This window comes from Schistocerca americana, chromosome 4 (genome assembly GCF_021461395.2).
Source record: "Schistocerca americana isolate TAMUIC-IGC-003095 chromosome 4, iqSchAmer2.1, whole genome shotgun sequence".
NCBI classification, from domain to species: Eukaryota; Metazoa; Arthropoda; class Insecta; order Orthoptera; family Acrididae; genus Schistocerca; species Schistocerca americana.
In genome coordinates, this window is record NC_060122.1 from 99,983,773 (window position 1) to 100,003,030 (window position 19,258).

Consider the following 19,258-nt stretch of genomic DNA (forward strand, 5'->3'; position numbering starts at 1 on the left):
ATCGTTATAAAGACTAGGTTATCGTTTAATTGTTATTTTCATGGCTATCACAGCAAGTGTATAACTTAGTGTTTTCAGGACCTTGGCTTCTTGCATTAATCATCAAAGTAATGTATTCGATGACAACATTTCTTAATCCACAGAGTGAAGTGTTTAAAAAAATGTGTGTTCTTCCTTAATACTTACGAGATCGGGAAAGACTGAGAACGATCCAAACGTTTCAGTGTGTTTTCCTTTGACCTTGTGGTCTTGTTCTCTGACTTGCCTCTGTCATTTTGCGGCGTCGGGTATTCCTATGAATAATTCAGTTACCAGGCACCATATCAGTCGGCAGGAAGCGTGACAAGATGGCGCCACACCCGCCCATAGGAATCCAGAGACTGGCTTCATTCTCACATCAGACATGGGCGCCCAGGTACGTCTACTCTCTAAGTGACTGTTACCAATTCAAACTAAGGATGGGTTATAAACTAACTTACTCTAAAATTGCGTTACTGAAAAAAGACTGTGTCTCGTACGGCTAGAAGCGTCGTGTGCTACCAACCTCATTCAGCCCTACCAGGCGCAACATCATTACTGTTTCGCCCACTGCAGTGACCAGTGGAGCCACAACTTGATTTATTTCGTACATTCTGGACAAATAGAACAACTTCCACGTGTTAAGGAAAAAATAAAAGAAATTTTTTCTTGCTTATTTGAGATATTGTAGTTCTTCGACACATGTGTTTCAGGTGTTCATCAGTTTTCTTTTTGTTCTTATGACGCAAACAGCTCACCTTAGACACCTTTTCTTTAAATCCCGTCACTGTCGCAGGTAATAGTGACCAAGTTTGCTTTGCTGCCTTTTTTTTAGTTACTACTCTGTCTGCAAGTACCTAAGAAGGCAATTGCTACTCAGTTTATATTTGTCGTTCTGGAATTTAGAAATGTTTGTCCATGAGTGAGGAAACCGGGAATTATTGTAGGCTCGCGAGTAGTGACTAGTGCTGTTGGTAAAATATCTATAAATTGATATTTTTCCAAAATATATCGACATATATGAGCGAACCGTCCTTTGATGGCATCCATATATCGATACTGAAGTTGCAACATCGAACACCGATATTTTTATTCTCAATTTGCAGTAAATATTTGAATTTTTTTTGTTTTTTGTGTTTTTTTGTAGTTGTAATAGAAAATAATTTTACATTTCCTGTGTGAAGAAGTGTTACTACTTTTTGAGCTTTCATCACGTCCACTGTGTGAAGAAAGTATAGGTAGCACAAAGAAGAAGTTCGAGTGCACTCTGGAGAGGTGGGGAGGGAGGTGTGAATAAAATAACAAGATATCCGATGTGAGGAAACAGCGCACCAGCTGCATTAAAAAACCATATTTAATACAACTACTGTGCTGTTTCATCACGTCGGTGTTCTTCAAAAACATTTGCTGAAAACGATGAACAAAAATCTAAATGACAACTTTGGTCTTTGCGTTGGCTGGACACATGAGAGGGGGAAATGCTGACGTAATCGACGCTTGGCGCTACTTACAGAAACTGCAACCTTTAACTTCACCACGCAATTTTCACACTACAGCTGCTAGGTCGGTAGCGTTTGCAGAAACGAAGAAACAGGGGCGTCAACATGAATTGTTCCAGGCACATCCGATACGTGATGAAACAGAATGACGGACCCATCGCACACCTTTTGCTGTGGCACTTGCATGCAGTTACCATTGTCAGCCAGGCGTGAAGATGCATTGTTTTCCTTTCATTTCTTGCTCTAAGAGGGATAAGTAGGCTGCTTGCTTGTTAATGTAGAGAATTAATAAATCAATATTTACATATACAGCTCTAAAAAAATGGCTCTGAGCACTATGGGACTCAACTGCTGAGGGCATTAGTCCCCTAGAACTTAGAACTAGTTAAACCTAACTAACCTAAGGACATCACAAACATCCATGCCCGAGGCAGGATTCGAACCTGCGACCGTAGCGGTCTTGCGGTTCCAGACTGCAGCACCTTTAACCGCACGGCCACTTCGGCCGGCTGCAGCTCTAAAACTGGCAGCATATTTACAATGTGCAGCAGATATTTTTATAGATCAGTTCGTCGATATTTTCTTCCGTCGATATATCTATACTTTTTTCGATGCGTCGAGGATGAATAAATATAGATATATCGGACTCCCGATATTATTTAAAATCGACAGTCCTAGTAGTGACTCCCCCTGTTTATAGCTATTTAGTGCTTTCAGTCGGGGAAGGCATGGGCGGGAGTAGAACGGATCGTCTAGCATCTGGCGCAACCATCTCCTAAGGCTACAGGTTACGTAGTGGGAACAGAGTGACGGCGTTTAGGCACGATTAGGGAAGCTAGGAGGGAGCTGGATACTCTACGGAGGGAGGGATGGTGCAACAGGGGGAACGGTCAGCTGGCGGAAACTACGTTAGGAGGACAACGCTCCGATGGTTTTATTTTGAATGCTAGCAATAGGCAATACGTTTCGTCAACTGGAAGAGTATAGAGGAGAGGAGCCTGTAGCAGCTGCAGAAGCACAAAATGCGCTACAGACTTGCAAAGGTGTTACGGACACTATGTTTGGTACAACTGGGAAGAAGAAAAAAATTCCTCTGGTAGATAGCAGTCGTCGGTTAGGTGTAGCTCGCTGGAGGTATTAGGTAGGAAGTACTGAGCCACTATCATACGTAAAGTAATCTCAGCGCTCCATAATATGAGAGAATGTAATGGCCGCATACTAAATGGAATATAGCGATAGCAGTACTGTTATTAACATAAACAATTTAGTCTGGATTAAATAGTATTTTTGTTATCGTATGCCATTTGGACTATCATCAGACGTAACATGCTTGGCTACAAGCAGAATTAAAGCGTAAAGTGCTGCTTACGATACAGTATTTCACACTGACTTGTTATTCATAGCCCAGCATTTCACACCTGATGGTCGTGCACATGGCACTGAAGCCGGTCATATGTTTATAAAAAAAACTTTGCGACCGAGACATTGTGATTGTCAGAGCGTCTGGGAAGAAAATGTGACAAGTATGGAAGAAAGCAGGTGATTTGAAAATATGCGGTAAAATGTTACGCTCTGTTGCCGTTGTAATGCCTGCAATGAGACTGGCGATAATACTTCGAACAGTTGCTTTAAGCTGTCAACGGTTGCTACAGGTGTGTCGAATATTACAAGGTACACTTCTCGTCATTCACTCCCTATGGCAAAACGCTCAACATGCAGATCTTCAGAATCCAACCAACTCACGGTAAAATTAGCACTTCGTAACACCACGTGTCGGACCGCACACGTGTGCGTCCGCCTTATTTTCAGACAAAGAAAGAAAATACAAAAATCAAGCAATCTAATTACAGATTCAGGACCCTCTGATAATGAACATCTCACTCGTGTACTCATTTCTTTGATATTAATTTTACTTCGAGTTCCTTTAATTTTCATTTGCGACTTAACCCTTTAATAAAAAATCCGAGAGAAAAGGAATATTACTGTAGTTATTCTCGAAACACTGTTGAACCTAAATCTGGAAACAGATTTCGTCTGTGGTCATTTTGATAGAAGATTTTAATTTACTGAAAATGGCGGCAACCGCTAAAAACCGTTGTGTGTTTGAAACGGTTCGCTATTCATACGCGTGGAGGCATAAGAATACGTTGCGTCCAGCAGTTGGGGCTGAGAATGTTAAGACGTATATCGGCAAGAGGCGTGGTTCCAACCGTGCGGTAAGGTTCCGCCGTGACCTCCTCTTTGCCACCTGTATCGGTGTCCTACAGTTCAGTAATTTGCCTCTGGCTTAAGATATTTGCCTCCAACATTCTCCTTAAAGCACAGCAGTACTCTTCGTATAGCTCAAGTAAATTTGCGTCGAGTTGTGCAGTTTCTGTGCACTCTAGCTAAGTTTTCTACTCATGTACTGTTCTTTACCACTGCTTAATGTTAATTAAGGCTATCCTCGTCTGAAAATTGTGAATCTATAACCCCTGAACGTAGGTGAAAACCAGCCCTAAGCAAAGAAGGAAAAAGCTGGAACGTGGAAGGAGTATATACAGAGTCTATACAAGTGGGATGATGGCAATGATAAATAATAGAAGTAGATGATGATGTAGATGAGATGAAAGATACCACGAGAAAAATTTGACAGAGCACTGAAAGAACTAAGTCGAAACAAAGCCCCGCGGGTAGATGACATTCTGTCAGAACTACTGACGGCCTAAAATGACAAAAATTTTCTATTTGATGTGTAAGACTTATGAGACAGGCGAAATACCCTCAAACAATAACAAGAACATAAGAATTACAGTTCGAAAGAAAGCAGGTGCTGACTGGTTGTAAAATACTAAAAATACTAACACGAATTCTTTACAGAAGAATGGAAAATCTGGTAGGAGCCGACCTTTGGGAACATCACTTTGGATTCCGGAGTAATTTAGCAACACGCGAAACAATAGTGACGCTACGACTTCTCCCAGAAGAAAGGTTAATGAAAAGTAAACCTACGTATTTAGAATTTGTAGACTTATAGAGTAAGCTTTTGACACTGTTGACTGGAACCCTCTCTTTGAAATTCTGAAGGTAGCGGGAGTAAAATAGCGGGAGCGAAAGGCTATCTACAGTTCGTATAGTAACCAGGCGACAGTTATAAGAGCGAGGGGCATAAAAGGGAACTGTGCTTGAGAAGAAACTGAGACACGGTTGTATCCTATCCCCCATTATTAATTTTATACGTCTTGTTCCGTAGGACCAAATTGAGGAGAATCTCCAAGGTCATGGAACGTGTCAGTACATGAAATTACAACATAAAATAACAGATAAAATAAAATGTTTACAAACCCAAAAAGACAAGCCGTAAGTTCATGTAAACGCAATCAGCAATAAACACAAGTATCAGCTTAATTTTTCAAGGAACTCCTCGACAGAACAGAAGGAGTGGCCCATGAGGAAACTCTTCAGTTTCTATTTGGAAGCGCGTGATTTACCGCTAAAATTTTTGAATTCTTGTGGCAGCTTATTGAAAACAGATGAAGCAGTATAGTGCACGCCTTTCTGCACAAGAATCAAGGAAGCGCGATCCAAATGCAGACTGTATTCCTGATTGAACGCTACTAGTTCTCAGGAATAAGCTGATATTAATAACAAGAAACGACAGTAAAGAATATATATATATTGAGAGGGCATTGTCACAATACCCAGACGAAGGAACAGGGGGCGACAGAAGGTTCCCGAACTCTCACCGCCGGCCGGGGTGGCCGAGCGGTTCTAGGCGCTACAGTCTGGAACCGCGCGACCGCTACGGTCGCAGGTTCGAATCCTGCCTCGGGCATGGATGTGTGTGGTGTCCTTCGGTTAGTTAGGTTTAAGTAGATCTAAGTTCTAGCTGACTGATGACCTCAGAAGTTAGGTCCCATAGTGCTCAGAGCCATTTGAGCCATTTGAACTCTCACCACTTGTTGCCCGAGCCGCCCGCTTCTGAGCCAAAAGCATCCTTCGAGAATAGGAAAAGTTACCCTAAAATATGATACCATACGACATAAGCGAATGAAAATAAGCAAAAATTTTCCTCTCGAACTAACACTTACTTTAAATACCGTTCTAATAGTAGAAATGGCAGCATTGAGTCTTTGAACAAGATTCCACGACAGTTTACTACCTATCAGAAGACCTACAAATCTGAACTGTTCAGTTTCACTGATCACATGCCCATTACGTGAAATTAAAACGTCCGGTTTTTTAAATTGTGTGTTAAAAACTGTAAAAACTGAGACTTACTGTGATTTAGCGATAGTTTATTTTCTACAGCCATGAATTTATGTCTTGAACTGCACTATTTGGAACAGTGCCAGCGCTGCACACAACATCCTTTACCATCAAACTAGTGTCATCAGCAAACTGAAATACTTTAGAATGACCTGTAATACTAGAGGCCATATCATTTATATAAATAAGGAACAGGAATGGCCCCAGCACTAACCCCTGGAGCAGGTCCCATTTAACTGTGCCCCACTCAGACCTCAGATCACAGATCACAGCCGTTCTCAACATAGTGGAGAATAACCTTTTGCTGTCTGTTGTTAAGGTAAGAGATGAACCAGTTGTGAGCTATTCCCCCCTATTCCATAATGGTCCAACTTTTGTAGCAATACCTTGTGATCAGCACGATCAATCATCTTAGGTAAATCAAATCAGATGCCTAGCGTTCGAAACATTTTGTTTAGTACATCCAATTCCTCACAGAGAAAAGAGAATATAGCATTTTCAGTTGTTAAACCACTTTTAAATCCGAACTGTACATTTGATAGCTAATTATGTGAAAGAAAACGATCAATTGTCTTACATACACAGTATTTCCAATAACCTTAGCAAACACTGATCGCATAGAAATAGGTCTAAAATTATCTACATTATCCCTTTCTCCCTTTTCATTAAGCATCTTTACTACTGAGTACTTTAATCGGCCAGGAAACTGATCATTATTAAAGGAAAAATTACAAATATGGCTAAGTACAGGGCTAATATGTGCAGCACAGTACTTCAATATGCTGCTAAACACTCCATCATATCAGTAGGAGTCCTTTCTCTTCAGTGATTTAATTATTGACCAAAATTCCCCCTTATCAGTATCACAGAGGAGTATTCCAGACATCAATCTCAGAAAGGCATTTTTCTAGAGAGTTACGTGGTTCCCTGTATAAACTAAGTTTTTGTTTATTTCACCAGCAATGCTGAAAAAATGATTGTTAAATACTGTACATATATCTGATTTATCAGTAACAGAAATATTTTTACTGACTTTACATGGTCGACCTTGTGCTGTTGACCAGACACTTCCTTCACAACTGACCACATGATTTCAATTTTATCCTGTGAATTAGCTATTCTATTTGCGTACCACGTATTCTTTGCCTCCCTAATAATATTTTTAAACACCTTACAATACTGTTTGTATTAGGCTACTGTATTTCGATTGTGACAACTTCTAACATTTTGATATAATTCCCACTTTGTTCTATATGATACGCTTATCCCACTATCCAGCCACCCAGGCTGCCATTTACTGCAAGTAATCTGTTTAGAACGTTCTAATAGAAAGTAGCTTTCAAAGAGCATAAGAAATGTGTTAAGGAAAGCATTATATTTGTCATCTATTTTACTGACTCTATAAACATCCTGTCACTTTAGTTCCTTAACGAGATTTAAAAAACACAATATTGCCATTGGAATAGTTTTCCTACATACTCGTAATTATATATTAAATTTGCTTGAGTACAAAAACCATTTAGTGTTAAAATTTGTGCATCATGATATGAAACGTCATTCATCCTATTACTAACAGAGTACCCATCTAGTAATGAAGAATGAATAAAAATGTCCTTTGTGGGTGTGCTACTGTTCCCCTGACACACGTTGGAAAAAACACAGCCTGCAGCAGATCATATGAATTTAGAAGAGCTTCCAACATCTTTTTTCTTGGATAATCATATACAAAATTAATATTGAAGTGACCTCATATAATTAATTTCTGGTACTTCCTATAAAGTGAACCATAAATTCCAACTTGAGCAGAAATGCTCTGAAGTCAAAGTTAAGGGACCTATAAATAACAACAATTAGAAGTTTACTTTCACTAAATCAACTGCCTCTGCATAACATTCAAATACCTGTTCAGTGCAATGCCATGATACGTCTATGGGCTCTAATGGAATACTCTCTTTTTGCGTACATGGCTAATCCCCCACTCCACAAAGAACTCCTTTAAAAACAGCCATCTAATCTGTACCTTGGTAAAAGAAGCCTCTGAATTATCAAATTATTTAAGTGGCGCCGCGACATACCAATAGAGTCAAAATCTGTAAGCAGTTCACTAACCTTATCTCTAATACCTCTTATATTTTGATAAAATATGCTCATTCCTTCACTACTGGGATACCTGACTTTCTTTGAGGGTAACTCCTTTGTTAGAGGCACTCCATTTAAGCAGGTATACCTATTAGTTGACTTCATCCTATAGGAGGTGGAGCTGTCACACCAACTACTACAGGAATTTTTCCATGAATGACCCCACCACCACCTACTACACTGTCGCCTATAAGCTTTGCCTGCCTCCCCTTCCCAAACCCACTGAGGTGCAGGCCATACCTCGTGAAACCCGATCTATTGATAGACTCAGCTGACACCACTGCAATGTGAGCCGTGCCCTCTGCCATCAGTGCCTTCTCCAACCCCATGTTAGCACGCCTCACAGCAGTATAAAGGTAAGGCCGATCATGACGCTGAAACAGTTGCGCCAAGTGCACATTAGTGCCACCGGTGTGAGTAGCTACATTTACCAGGTCGCCACCTACATCACACTGCCTGTCCCTATCAAGACTATTCCCAGCTGCACCCACAATCATTACTAGAGCCTCTCATTCCCACATAACTCCCCTACCTTAACAGTCACCTGAGCCAACCCTGCATTAGGCTTCACAATGCTGGTGACCTGGTACTCACTCCCCAACACTTCCTGCAACTGATGGCCGACACCTGTGCCATGCGAACTACCTAGCAGCAGAACCCTCTTTGTGTTAGAATTTGCAACTGGCTCCCTAACTGTTGAGGACTGCTGCATGTTTCCAACACCTACAGCTATAAGAGGTTCCTCTCCAATAAACTGACGGTAAAATGTAGTGGTTATATGCAAAGTACAACTGTCTGAATATCTCCTCCTCCTAACTTCCTTCTTACCAACTGCCACTTCCCATTCTCCAGCACCCATCACCCTCCTAATCCTATCTAGTTCCTCCTTTGAGTTTTGTAACTGCACCTGAAGGGCTCAGATATTACGCTCCTGCTCCTCTATCAACTTACTTCTGCTACAAATTCTACATTTCCAGGAGAGGATCTCGCTAGAATGCCCACTGGCTTCCCCACTGAATACCTCTCAATGAAAATACCAAATCTCACACCGTAACCCACTATTCACAAACCTATGAGAAAACCCACACTTCTCACTCATGGTAAAATGTTAATAGCTGCTGAGAAAACTAAACGTCTACGTCACGTAAGTTCAGTTACTAACGCAGGACTAGATAAAGAACAACAGTGATCTCTAATTTCGTTCTCTACTAAGAAAGCAACTACTTTATTAATAGTAATACCAATACCATAAAAACTTCACACAATTTCTTATCTAAAACCAAAAATTCAAGCGACCACTGGAAAACTGAACGAAATTAAACACAGTGCACAAAAGTTTTACTGAAATATTTCGTTGCACACAATGAGAAATGTCAGCAGAAAATTGAAACGTCCTCTTAAAAATATTAATGAATTACTGTGCTGATAAACCTCTTACGTCATTTGATTTTCATACAACTGGGCAGAACTGAACTTACTCAGACATTTCGATCTTTACTTATTCTGATCAACATTAAACTGACACACAATATTTTTAGCGCAACGCAATCTGACTTTCAATCATCCCTACAAAAGAATAGCCTTGACTAGCAATAACCTATACCTTTCATGAATCGCTGACCTCACAAAAATCTTCGTTACACGAACTACTGCAATACAGCGAGAGCCAGTACTGCCAGCTAAATAATATATATATATATATATATATATATATATATCAGTTCACAATATACAGTATTACAAATTTACTCTTTCTGATGGACACACGTCCAGATCGTCCGCTCTCAAAATTCTGCCATCTCTCTCCCCACATACGCAACTGCTGACGTCTCACCACCAACTGCGCAACGCTACACGTTGATCACATCCAAGTGCCCAACACTACAATAGCGAATTTCCAACATTGCCAACCAGCCACAGGCTGCACACAGCACAGCCAGTGATTTTCATACAGAGCGCTACGTGGCGTTACCAACATAAAAACCTAAGCAACCTACTTACAAAACTACCGTACAACTTTAATAAATTACTTCAACGAGTGAACAACTCTATAAAACACAGTGGGCGAAAGTTTATTAACCAGTTATTTCACGAGAAACAGCACGAGACACCGTTGAAACCTACTAAATTTTATACCCAAATATCAGTGCACAAATAAGGCTATGTCAGAACTTCAGAACCACTACACCTGTAACATCACACCGCGAAATGCAAACACACTGCTAATTGGATAAACGAATGAAATCTACTCAATGTAATATTCGACTACAGTGCACAAACAATTTTGTCAGTACTTAGCTTTAGAAGCGCTGCAGCTGCAACCTCACACCGCCAAATGTAAACACACTGCTGAGCCTTCGACGAACGGCATAGCTACATTCACGAATAACAGACCATTCCATTCAGTAACACAAAAGAAGATTGATATGAACGAAAATCCACTAATAAGTTCCTTAAACAGCAAATGTTAACACCAATAATCTTTAAAATAAGTATCTGACGTCTAAAACTTCCTAAAACATTGGCGAGCGATTTGAACAACTGGACGCACATGTGACATCACACCAAAGATGTTATTCAGTGTGTACATTGAGCAAGGAGTAAAGGAAACAAAAGATAAATTTGGGGTAGGATGTTCGGGGAGAAGTAATAAAAACTTCGAGGTTTGTCAATGACATTGTTGTAATTCGATCAGAGTTGGTAAAGGACTTGGAAGAGCGTTTGAACGGAATGAACAGTGTCTTGAAAGGAGTGTATGTAATGAACATCAACAAAAGCAAAACAATGATAATGGAGTATATTCGAATTAAGTCAGGTGATGCTCAGGAACTTAGATTAGGAAACGAGATCCTTACAAGTAATAGATGAGTTTCGTTCGTTGTGCAGCAAAATAACTGATGATTGATGAAGTGGAGGAAGTAGAGAGGATATAAAGTGTAGAGTGGCAATGTCAAGAGAAAGCGTTGTGAAGAAAAGAAATTTGGTAACAACTAATGCAGATGGGAGCGTTAGGGAGTCCTTTCTTAAAGTATTTGTATGGAGTGTAGCCATGTATGGATGTAAAACACGGATGATAAACAGTTTGGACATGAAGAGAATAGGCGCTTTGGAAATGTGGTGCCACAGAATTATCCTGAGGATTAGATGGGTCGATTACATAACTAATGGGGAGGTATTGAACAAAATTGGGGAAAAGGGTAATTTATGGTACAACATGACTAGAAGAAGGGATCGGTTGGTAGGACACATTATGAGGCAACAAGGGATCACCAGTTTAGTACTGGAGGGAATCGTGGGGGGTAAAAATCGTAGAGGGAGACCAAGAGATGAATACCATAAGCAGATTCAGAAGAATGTAGGTTGCAGCAATTATTCGGAGATGAAGAAACTCGTACAGGATAGAGTAGCAAGGAGACCTGCATCAAACCAGTCTGCGGATTTAAGACCACAACAACAACCCCTTAATAAATCAGTTTTTTCTGTTAAACCTTTCTTTCTTTTTATTTTATATCTTTTTCATTTATTTGTTTTTTAACCTTTTCCTCCAGTATTACTCAGTCTCCATGCTAATCAAGGACCTCCTCTTTACGACCTCTGAAAACTGGGGCGAGATGCTTTTGGTATAGCCGACTGGGATGGGTGTGTTTTTAACAGGCACCGACAGTGACCGTCACAGTCTGACCAGACTTCTGCTGAACAACATAATCCAGTGCCAATGACGTTTGGAGAACAACTGTACAGAGAGCGTACAGCTGGGCTCCTTGGCTGACAAACACTGTAGTCTGTGGGTAGTTGGTCTGTAAGTCATCCGTCTGGCAATGTCTTTGTCCATCTTGTCGGCTGTAGAAAATAAAATCGCTGTTGGTCCATTAATTAATGGAGGAATGTGCACTTTTCATAGATGATTCATCTCCACACTACTCACTGATTCTCGTGGTGTGCATGTTCGAAAAAAAAAACTGGTAGCTGAAACTGTCACAAGAACATAGAACATTTTAAAAGAGGCCAGTTTTGTGTTGACGGGATGTTAGTGTAGGCGGTATGGATGTGGATACGGAGCTCCACATCTTCATAGATCCCCAGAGGAATACTGTGAACATGTTGAGGGCGAGGATGGGGTTCTACAACAACACGTGTAACTTTTGTAGCGGACCAGTTGATTCAGAACTGTTCATGGGCGATAATATTCGTCAGCTTTGAGGTGCTCCTGTCGAAGAATTTCTAACATGTGTTGGGTCTAGAAAGGTTTTCTGGTTTGTATCCTATGACGTATATCTGAAATGTGTAAAGTCTGTCGGAGGCCACAAGGGACTCGTCGACACTTCCATCTGGTTCTTCGTCAGGATGGCATCAATTGCTTATAGAGCTCTTGAACCGCTTCATAGAGAGCATGTCATTTCACAGTCAACTAAGGCATGGCAAGTAAGAGTAACCATATCTCTGAGTAACTACTTTGTAGTTGTGGAACACACTGCCCGCTTTGTAGTGGTACAGATTTTTGTTGTGTACTACTGCATAATTGGTCGTCTGGATGATATGAGGGCAATTCAGAAAGTAGGGAACGTTTCTGTCTGACGCCGCTAGGCGCTCGCCGATCGCGTATATTTTGGTTATGTGCATGCCCGGCAGCTCAGTCGGCATCCGTCCGTGGCAGCGAGAACGTCTCTGCGCGTCTGGATTTTTCGATATTCGAATTTGAAATGTGCGCTGCAACGAAAATCCCGCCAGTTGTGAGGTGCAGTCTGTCATACGGTTTTTGTTGGCAAAAAACCTAAAACCTATAGAAATTTATCGTGAACTGTTCGAAGTGTACGGAACAATGTAACGAGTGAATGTTCCGTCCGGAAATGGTGCATTCGGTTCAAAAATGGCCGAACCAACGGTCATGATGAAGAGTGGACGCCCGAGCATTGTCACTGACGACCTTGTCGCTAAAGCTGATGAAACGATTCATGAAACGGTCGCTTCACAATAATGGAGCTTTCGCTCTCTTTCCACAGTTTCACGGACTTTGTTGTTTGAAATTGTCACTCAAAAGCTAGGTTATCACAAATTTTGTGCACGATGGGTCCCAAAATGCTTACAGAGCACCATAAGAAACAGCGAATGGGGGCAACGTTGACATTTCTGGAGGCCTACCGCAAACATGGTGATTCATTACTGGATCGAATAGTAACCGGTGACGAGACTTGGGTGAAACACGTCAATTGCAGAACAAAATTACAGTCCATGGAGTGGGGGCACACAAGGTCACCCCAAAAACCAAGAAAACGTTTGCAAACCTTGCCAGCAAGGAAGTTGATGGCGACAATGTTTTGGGATAGGCGAGGTGTGCTTCTTATTGATTTTCTCGAACTTGGAGCAACCATAAATTCTGCCCAGTACTGTCAAACTTTGCACAGCCTTAGAAGAGCAATTCAAAACAAACGCCGAGGAAAGCTGACGTCCAAAATATTGTTTATGCACGACAATGCCCGACATGAAATGGGAAATTTTCCCTCATCCGCCCTACAGCCCCGATCTTGCACCAAGCGACTTCCACTTGTTTCCCGAGATGAAGAACTGGCTTGCAACGCAGCACTTTGATGACAACGCAGAAATCCAGGTGGGCGTGACTCACTGGCTGAAGTCTCAAGCGGCAGAATTTTACGACGAAGTTCTTTCAAAGCTTGTCCATGATAAGTGTCTCAATGTGTTTGTTGATTATGTGGAAAAGTAGTATGTCAGTCGCTCTTTCAGATGTATATAATAAAATGTATTTCTTGTACTTTTTTTTTAATGCCAAAACGTTTCCTACTTTCTGAATAGCCCTCGTATATGGTACAGTACCTCACATGTTGTATTGTCCGGTAATCTTCACGATTTTTTTCGCAGTGATAATTGTTTAAAGTAAAACGACAGAGCATTTTCTGTGTATTTTCCTTTGTTGCATGAACGTCGCAGACATCATGCGAGCGCTGACGCCCGTTCTTCCCGCGACTAGGAAAATTCACGTCGCCTCATACAGCTTCCACATTGCCCGCTACTATATGAAAGCCGAGACCGCGCAAAACATCCTGCGGCGATCACTTGTAGAACGAAAAAAACTAAGTGAAGTATTTATGAACGACTAAACAATAATGTTGTAATCAGTTATTACGATCGCAATCAGGTCAGCAATGTTGTCACATTACTTCAAGTTTTAAAATGTGACATGACATTATATTCTGTATTGTGAAAAAACCAAATTAAAGTATTTGTAAAGATGAGAAATAAACCTTGTGTTATCAATATTTCCTGAAATCTGCACTAACAGAAAAATATCGCAACACCAAAAATCAATTAATGAAGAGTAATGAAATTTCGTTAATATACCTGTCTAGGTAACAGATTTTAGTTATTATCTGTATTACAGGTCTCGTTGAAACTCACAAGGGGAGGCCGCCAATTGTGAAATTCAGATTCGATTCATACTGCGCATAATAAAAGCTCATGGCCAGAGGTGTAATGTGGCAAAGCACCAAGATGCACTTCTCAGCCGTTGTCGAGAAAATCGACAGTTAAAAGAAACCGTTGCGGTGAAATACTCTCGACGATTAATAATTTTCTACAGCGTCGTGGCGCAGCGGTAAGCGCTCGCGTTCGTAGTCCAAAGGTCGCCGGATCGAATCTCACGCCATGCATTTTCTTTTATTATTAGTTTTTTGTAATTCAAATATATATAAAGTATTAATGAATTGCTTATGCATGTTGGTGAAGGCGGATCGCTCTCCAATTGTACCGCCTCCATTTTTCCGTTTTTTTTAACAGGGTGTACCAAAGCTCTCCCGCCCACACTGATTTTCGACAATGTTATAAGCTGCGCTAGGGACCGCATCTACCTTCTTTCGAAGTTAGCAGGCAACTACGCTGTTATGCGGCGGCTCGTTTCGGCCCATTCAACATCTGTCATTCAAGTGCAACGAGCGAGTAACGGAGTTTATATTTCATACCTGCCACAGCAAATTTGTGTTCGTGGGGTCTCTATTCTAATTCGAACGTTTGACTTACGCTATACGTATTCGTTTCTACGTCTTCCGTTTACTATACGTGGTTAACATTATGAAGACAATTAATAACATTTGTGAAATACAACTTTGTTTGCGGAAAACATAATGATGTTCGAAGTCGCCAGTTTTTCCACGACAAACGACTTTCAACAACTTATTATATGCGTAATTGTTGCAACTGATTGCCGGGAATTATATATATTTGAATTATAAAAAACAAATACTAAAAAAAAAAGTTGCATAGCGCGAGATTCGATCCGGTGACCTTCGGGTTACGAACCCGAGCGCTTACCGCTGCGCCAGGACGCCGTAGAGAATTATTAATCGTAGAGAGTATTTCACCGCAACGGTTTCTTTTAACTGTCGATTTTCTCAGACAACGGCTGAGAAGTGCATCTTGGTGCTTTGCCACTTTACACCTCTGGCCATGAGCTTTTATTATGCGCAATATGAATCGAATCTGAATTTCACAATTGGCGGCCTCCCCTTGTCAGTGAGGTATTGATAATGGCGTCTTTGTCGTCTTAAAGGCATTCTTCACCAACACCTACTCACCGAATCCTGTCTCAAAGATAATTAACACTTTCGAGCATTACAGCATCCTCACTCTTTGGCTCGAAAGTTGAATAGACGTCTTGTTTCAGATGAAAAAAAGTCTGCCAACTATCGTTTATGTCACCTAGCTTCTTTGTGGTGTTGCGATTTTTTTCCCATCAGTGAGCCATGCTGCGGCTCACGTTGCTGCTTCTGTAGGTTTCCGTCCTCTGTTTGAGGCGCTATCTTTGGGGTGATGTCGTTGTTCTTCCGGGTCGTGTGAGTGAGCGGTTCGGTTGGGGACTCCAGAGGAGCCAAGGGGGCAGTGTGAGAACACGCCGGGACCGCTGGAGGCACGCATGCAGTGCTGGATGGAAGGGCTGAGGTCGCGAGTGTACACGACCTAGTCGTCAACCGGATCCAACAAGCTTTAAGTTGAGTGGATTTTAATCCTAGCAGTGAAACCTCCACCATTGTGAGATTTCGCGATTCTCCAGTGACTTGGGTTCGTGTTGCTGCTCGCAGTGTCACCGAGACGAAGAGCAGCGAGTGGGGTGTTTGGCGGAAGGCGGATCTAATTGGCTTTCCTCGACTCCTTGTTACTAATTGCTGCATTCTATGTTTTACTAGCTGTTAAGTGCAACCAGCGGTATTTGTCCTCCCTGGTGGCCGCTAACGCCCCAGTGATCCGCCCTGGAGGTTAGTGTACGTATGTAACGGCAGTGTATGTTTCCTCACCTTGCCGCTGCTGTCCGGTAAGGCGTTTAGTTTTGACAGTTTCCTTGATTTGTAGGTCGGTTGGTGTTTCTTCTACTCAGGTAGTAATGGTTCCTTTCTCCTTTCGGACGCTCTAAACGTACCATTCTGAGGATGTAGTGCTGACCACCGGTTCCGGCTTTGGAGTGGTGTTCCATCGTCGCATTGGTCATCAGGCGCCAGGTAGCTTCAGCAGATTAACATTAGTCATTCGTTAGACTGCCAGTAGTCTGAGTTACCATCTTGTGAAGCGAAGGAAACTCTTGGCTGCCTTTCTCATCACCCACGAAAGTGATTTTGACCTGACCTACTCAGAGATCGAGTCCTGGAGCACTGTCTGTGACTAGCCCTTGTGTTTCATTATTATGTTATTATTTTATTGTTGTATTACCAAGTTACTATCATTTCTCACCTGCGTGGTGATCAGTTACCTGTCCTTTGAATTAACCTTGTTATTATGTTTGCTGTTTTATTGAATGTGTCTAATTTTTTTTAATATAATTGCCATTTTTAGCGTTACAGCAAGTTTAAATGGTTGTGTTACCAAGTTTACTATCATTTTGTCTCACCTGTTTGGTGATCAGTTGCCTGTCTTTTAAATTAGCTATTGCTATTGCATTGCTATTTGACAGTATGCTTGTTAATTTTTTTTAATAATTGCCATTCTTGGCGTTAAAGGCCTTCAGCTGTGACTGTCGCTACTTGTCTTAAAAATCTGATGTGGCAACTGTATTTTAGCAGCTAACCTTTAAGACACTGGTGATTTGTTTTCAATATTTTAATAACTGCAGTTTGTAAGTTGCAGCAAGTTTAATCAATTCTTAACTTATTGCCATTAAGGCCTTCAGCCGTCAAACAATTCTTAAATTATTGCCATTATTTTAATTTGTTGTTGATTTTAAATAAATTGTGTGTGATTAAAAGAAAAGTTAACCAATAGTCTCTAATTACGATCCCGTTCACAATTGTAACCGAATCCTGCTTCCTTGACCACCAGGTCTCAATCAGTGTATATGAAAAATTTTGTTTTCGAACGTATCTTTATGAAACATCTATCAATCGAATCTATACACCTAAGAAAAAGTATTCACATTGTGATGAATACGAAAAATAATAAGTTACATCTTCGGCTTATTTTAGACCGTCGAGGTATCTCTCATGGAAAGGCGTGGCGAAATATTAATTGAATGTCAATGAAAGTTATTGTAGTCCGACTGACTGAAAATAAATTCAAAGTACGTTAAGGTGGAAAACATTTGATTTCATTTTTGAGCAATAGCGAACAAACTACAGATTCGTTGAATTTAGCGGGCGCAATATTCAAGTATTATCATTGGTTGCCTAACCAGAAACAACAGCTAATTTACGACGACGTCAGACAGACATTTTAAAAAGTATCTATCTTTTTCATCCGATTGTATTTAAAAGATTCTAACCTGCAAACTATTAAATATCTGAAGAAGTGGTAGTGTACACGTAGCAGTTCACGGTCAAAATAAAAATTCAAATGGCTCTGAGCACTATGGGACTTAACATCTATGGTCATCAGTCCCCTATAACTTAGAACTACATAAACCTAACTAACCTAAGGACATCACACACATCCATGCCCGAGGCAGGATTCGAACCTGCGACCGTAGCAGTCGCGCGGCTCCGGACTGAGCAACTAGAACCGCTAGACCACCGCGGCCGGCAATAAAAATTCAGATAAATTCATTCAGCAAGACGTCATTTTCGTAACATGTAATAACACAACATGTTTCGTCATTTTCTGAGTCTCCTACAGTGTGACAATTATTTGTAGCTTTTTTTTATTTTTCTTCTCCTTATTGTTTGGCGTGATTGTATATCGAGTCCTGAAGTATCGACAGTCGTGCAGCAACATGTCGTTAAACTTATCCAGCAGTAAACAGTCATTGTCTGCCGACCATGCTTTATGAATTATCGCTGTTGCGTCGTCCTTTGAGCGCGCTGGGCGAAACATTTGGTGGGCAGCGCTTATGAGTTGCAGACGCGTCGAGGGATAATGTTTTGCGATACCAAGAACAGAATTGTGGCTCTCTCCAGATTGTACTGTTTGATCACTCGCGTTACCTTTATAGTCTTCCTGAACTTTTATGATGCGGTGCAGATGATTATGACGGAGCCTGGTTGAGCACTGGTAAGACGCGGGAAGGCGATGGCACAGATCCCCCTTCCGCCATCCGTGATTTTCGAAAATAATTCAGAGTGATGCTAGGATGACCCCTTTGGAGGGACTCTTCCTGTTTCCTTTCTCAATTCCCGTTTGTGTTCCATGTCTAACGACCTCTCTATCAACGGGTCGTTAAACCCTACTTCTTCTTCCTCCTTCAGTACGTTCTGTGTTGTTCCGAATCAACGTGTAGCTTCCAATGTTTGCAAATCCAATAAAAGCAAAACATTTCGTGATACGTAACTAATTGCTATGAATTACAATCTTCGTTGTCGATATCATAATCCCCTTCTTCAGGAATTCATTATTGGTATTATTAATAGTTTAAAGAAATTTACTAGCTATGATTGGCCGGTTGGAGAAAGGTTATAGAGAAATGGAGATCGCGATATGATTTCAGAATCCATTATCGAAGCGAAGTTAATGCCAACCAGATGCCGGCTGGAAACAGTATATAAACATGTCCGAAGTCGGTGACATGCGGTCTCATGAGCTGTTCCTACCAAAACCAGGCAGATTAGCAGGTAATAGGACACTCTCCTCCTGAACTAGTCTAATGGCCTCCAGGTAATAACCCCGAGACCTCGCGGCAGTTTGTCGACTCATGTCTCAGTCTACGACAGATTATTTTAAAGGGAACATGTTCTCCAAAGCTCTTGCACTTTCAGTAAGCAGAATGGGAGGGAAAATGTTAATTCTGAAAGGTAACACCTCCGGTTTCAAAAACTATTGGAAAGTGGCGTAGCGCCATGGATGTGCAACAGTAAGCGTTGCAGATGCTTTGTTAAAACTGTTTCTATTGAGGAGCTGTATGTTGTGGAGATTCAAGAAGACCATAATTA

At 41.1% G+C, this 19,258-nt stretch overlaps 1 protein-coding gene across 1 annotated transcript in view; it reads left to right on the top strand.

Annotated features, from left to right (window-relative positions):
- Window positions 1-347: 347 nt before the first annotated feature.
- Window positions 348-19,258, top strand: part of LOC124613280 — a 95,238-nt gene continuing 76,327 nt past the window's right edge. The window contains exon 1 of the mRNA XM_047141974.1: window positions 348-415. Coding sequence (XP_046997930.1) covers window positions 348-415 — 68 coding nt within the window. The remainder of the gene's footprint in view (window positions 416-19,258) is intronic.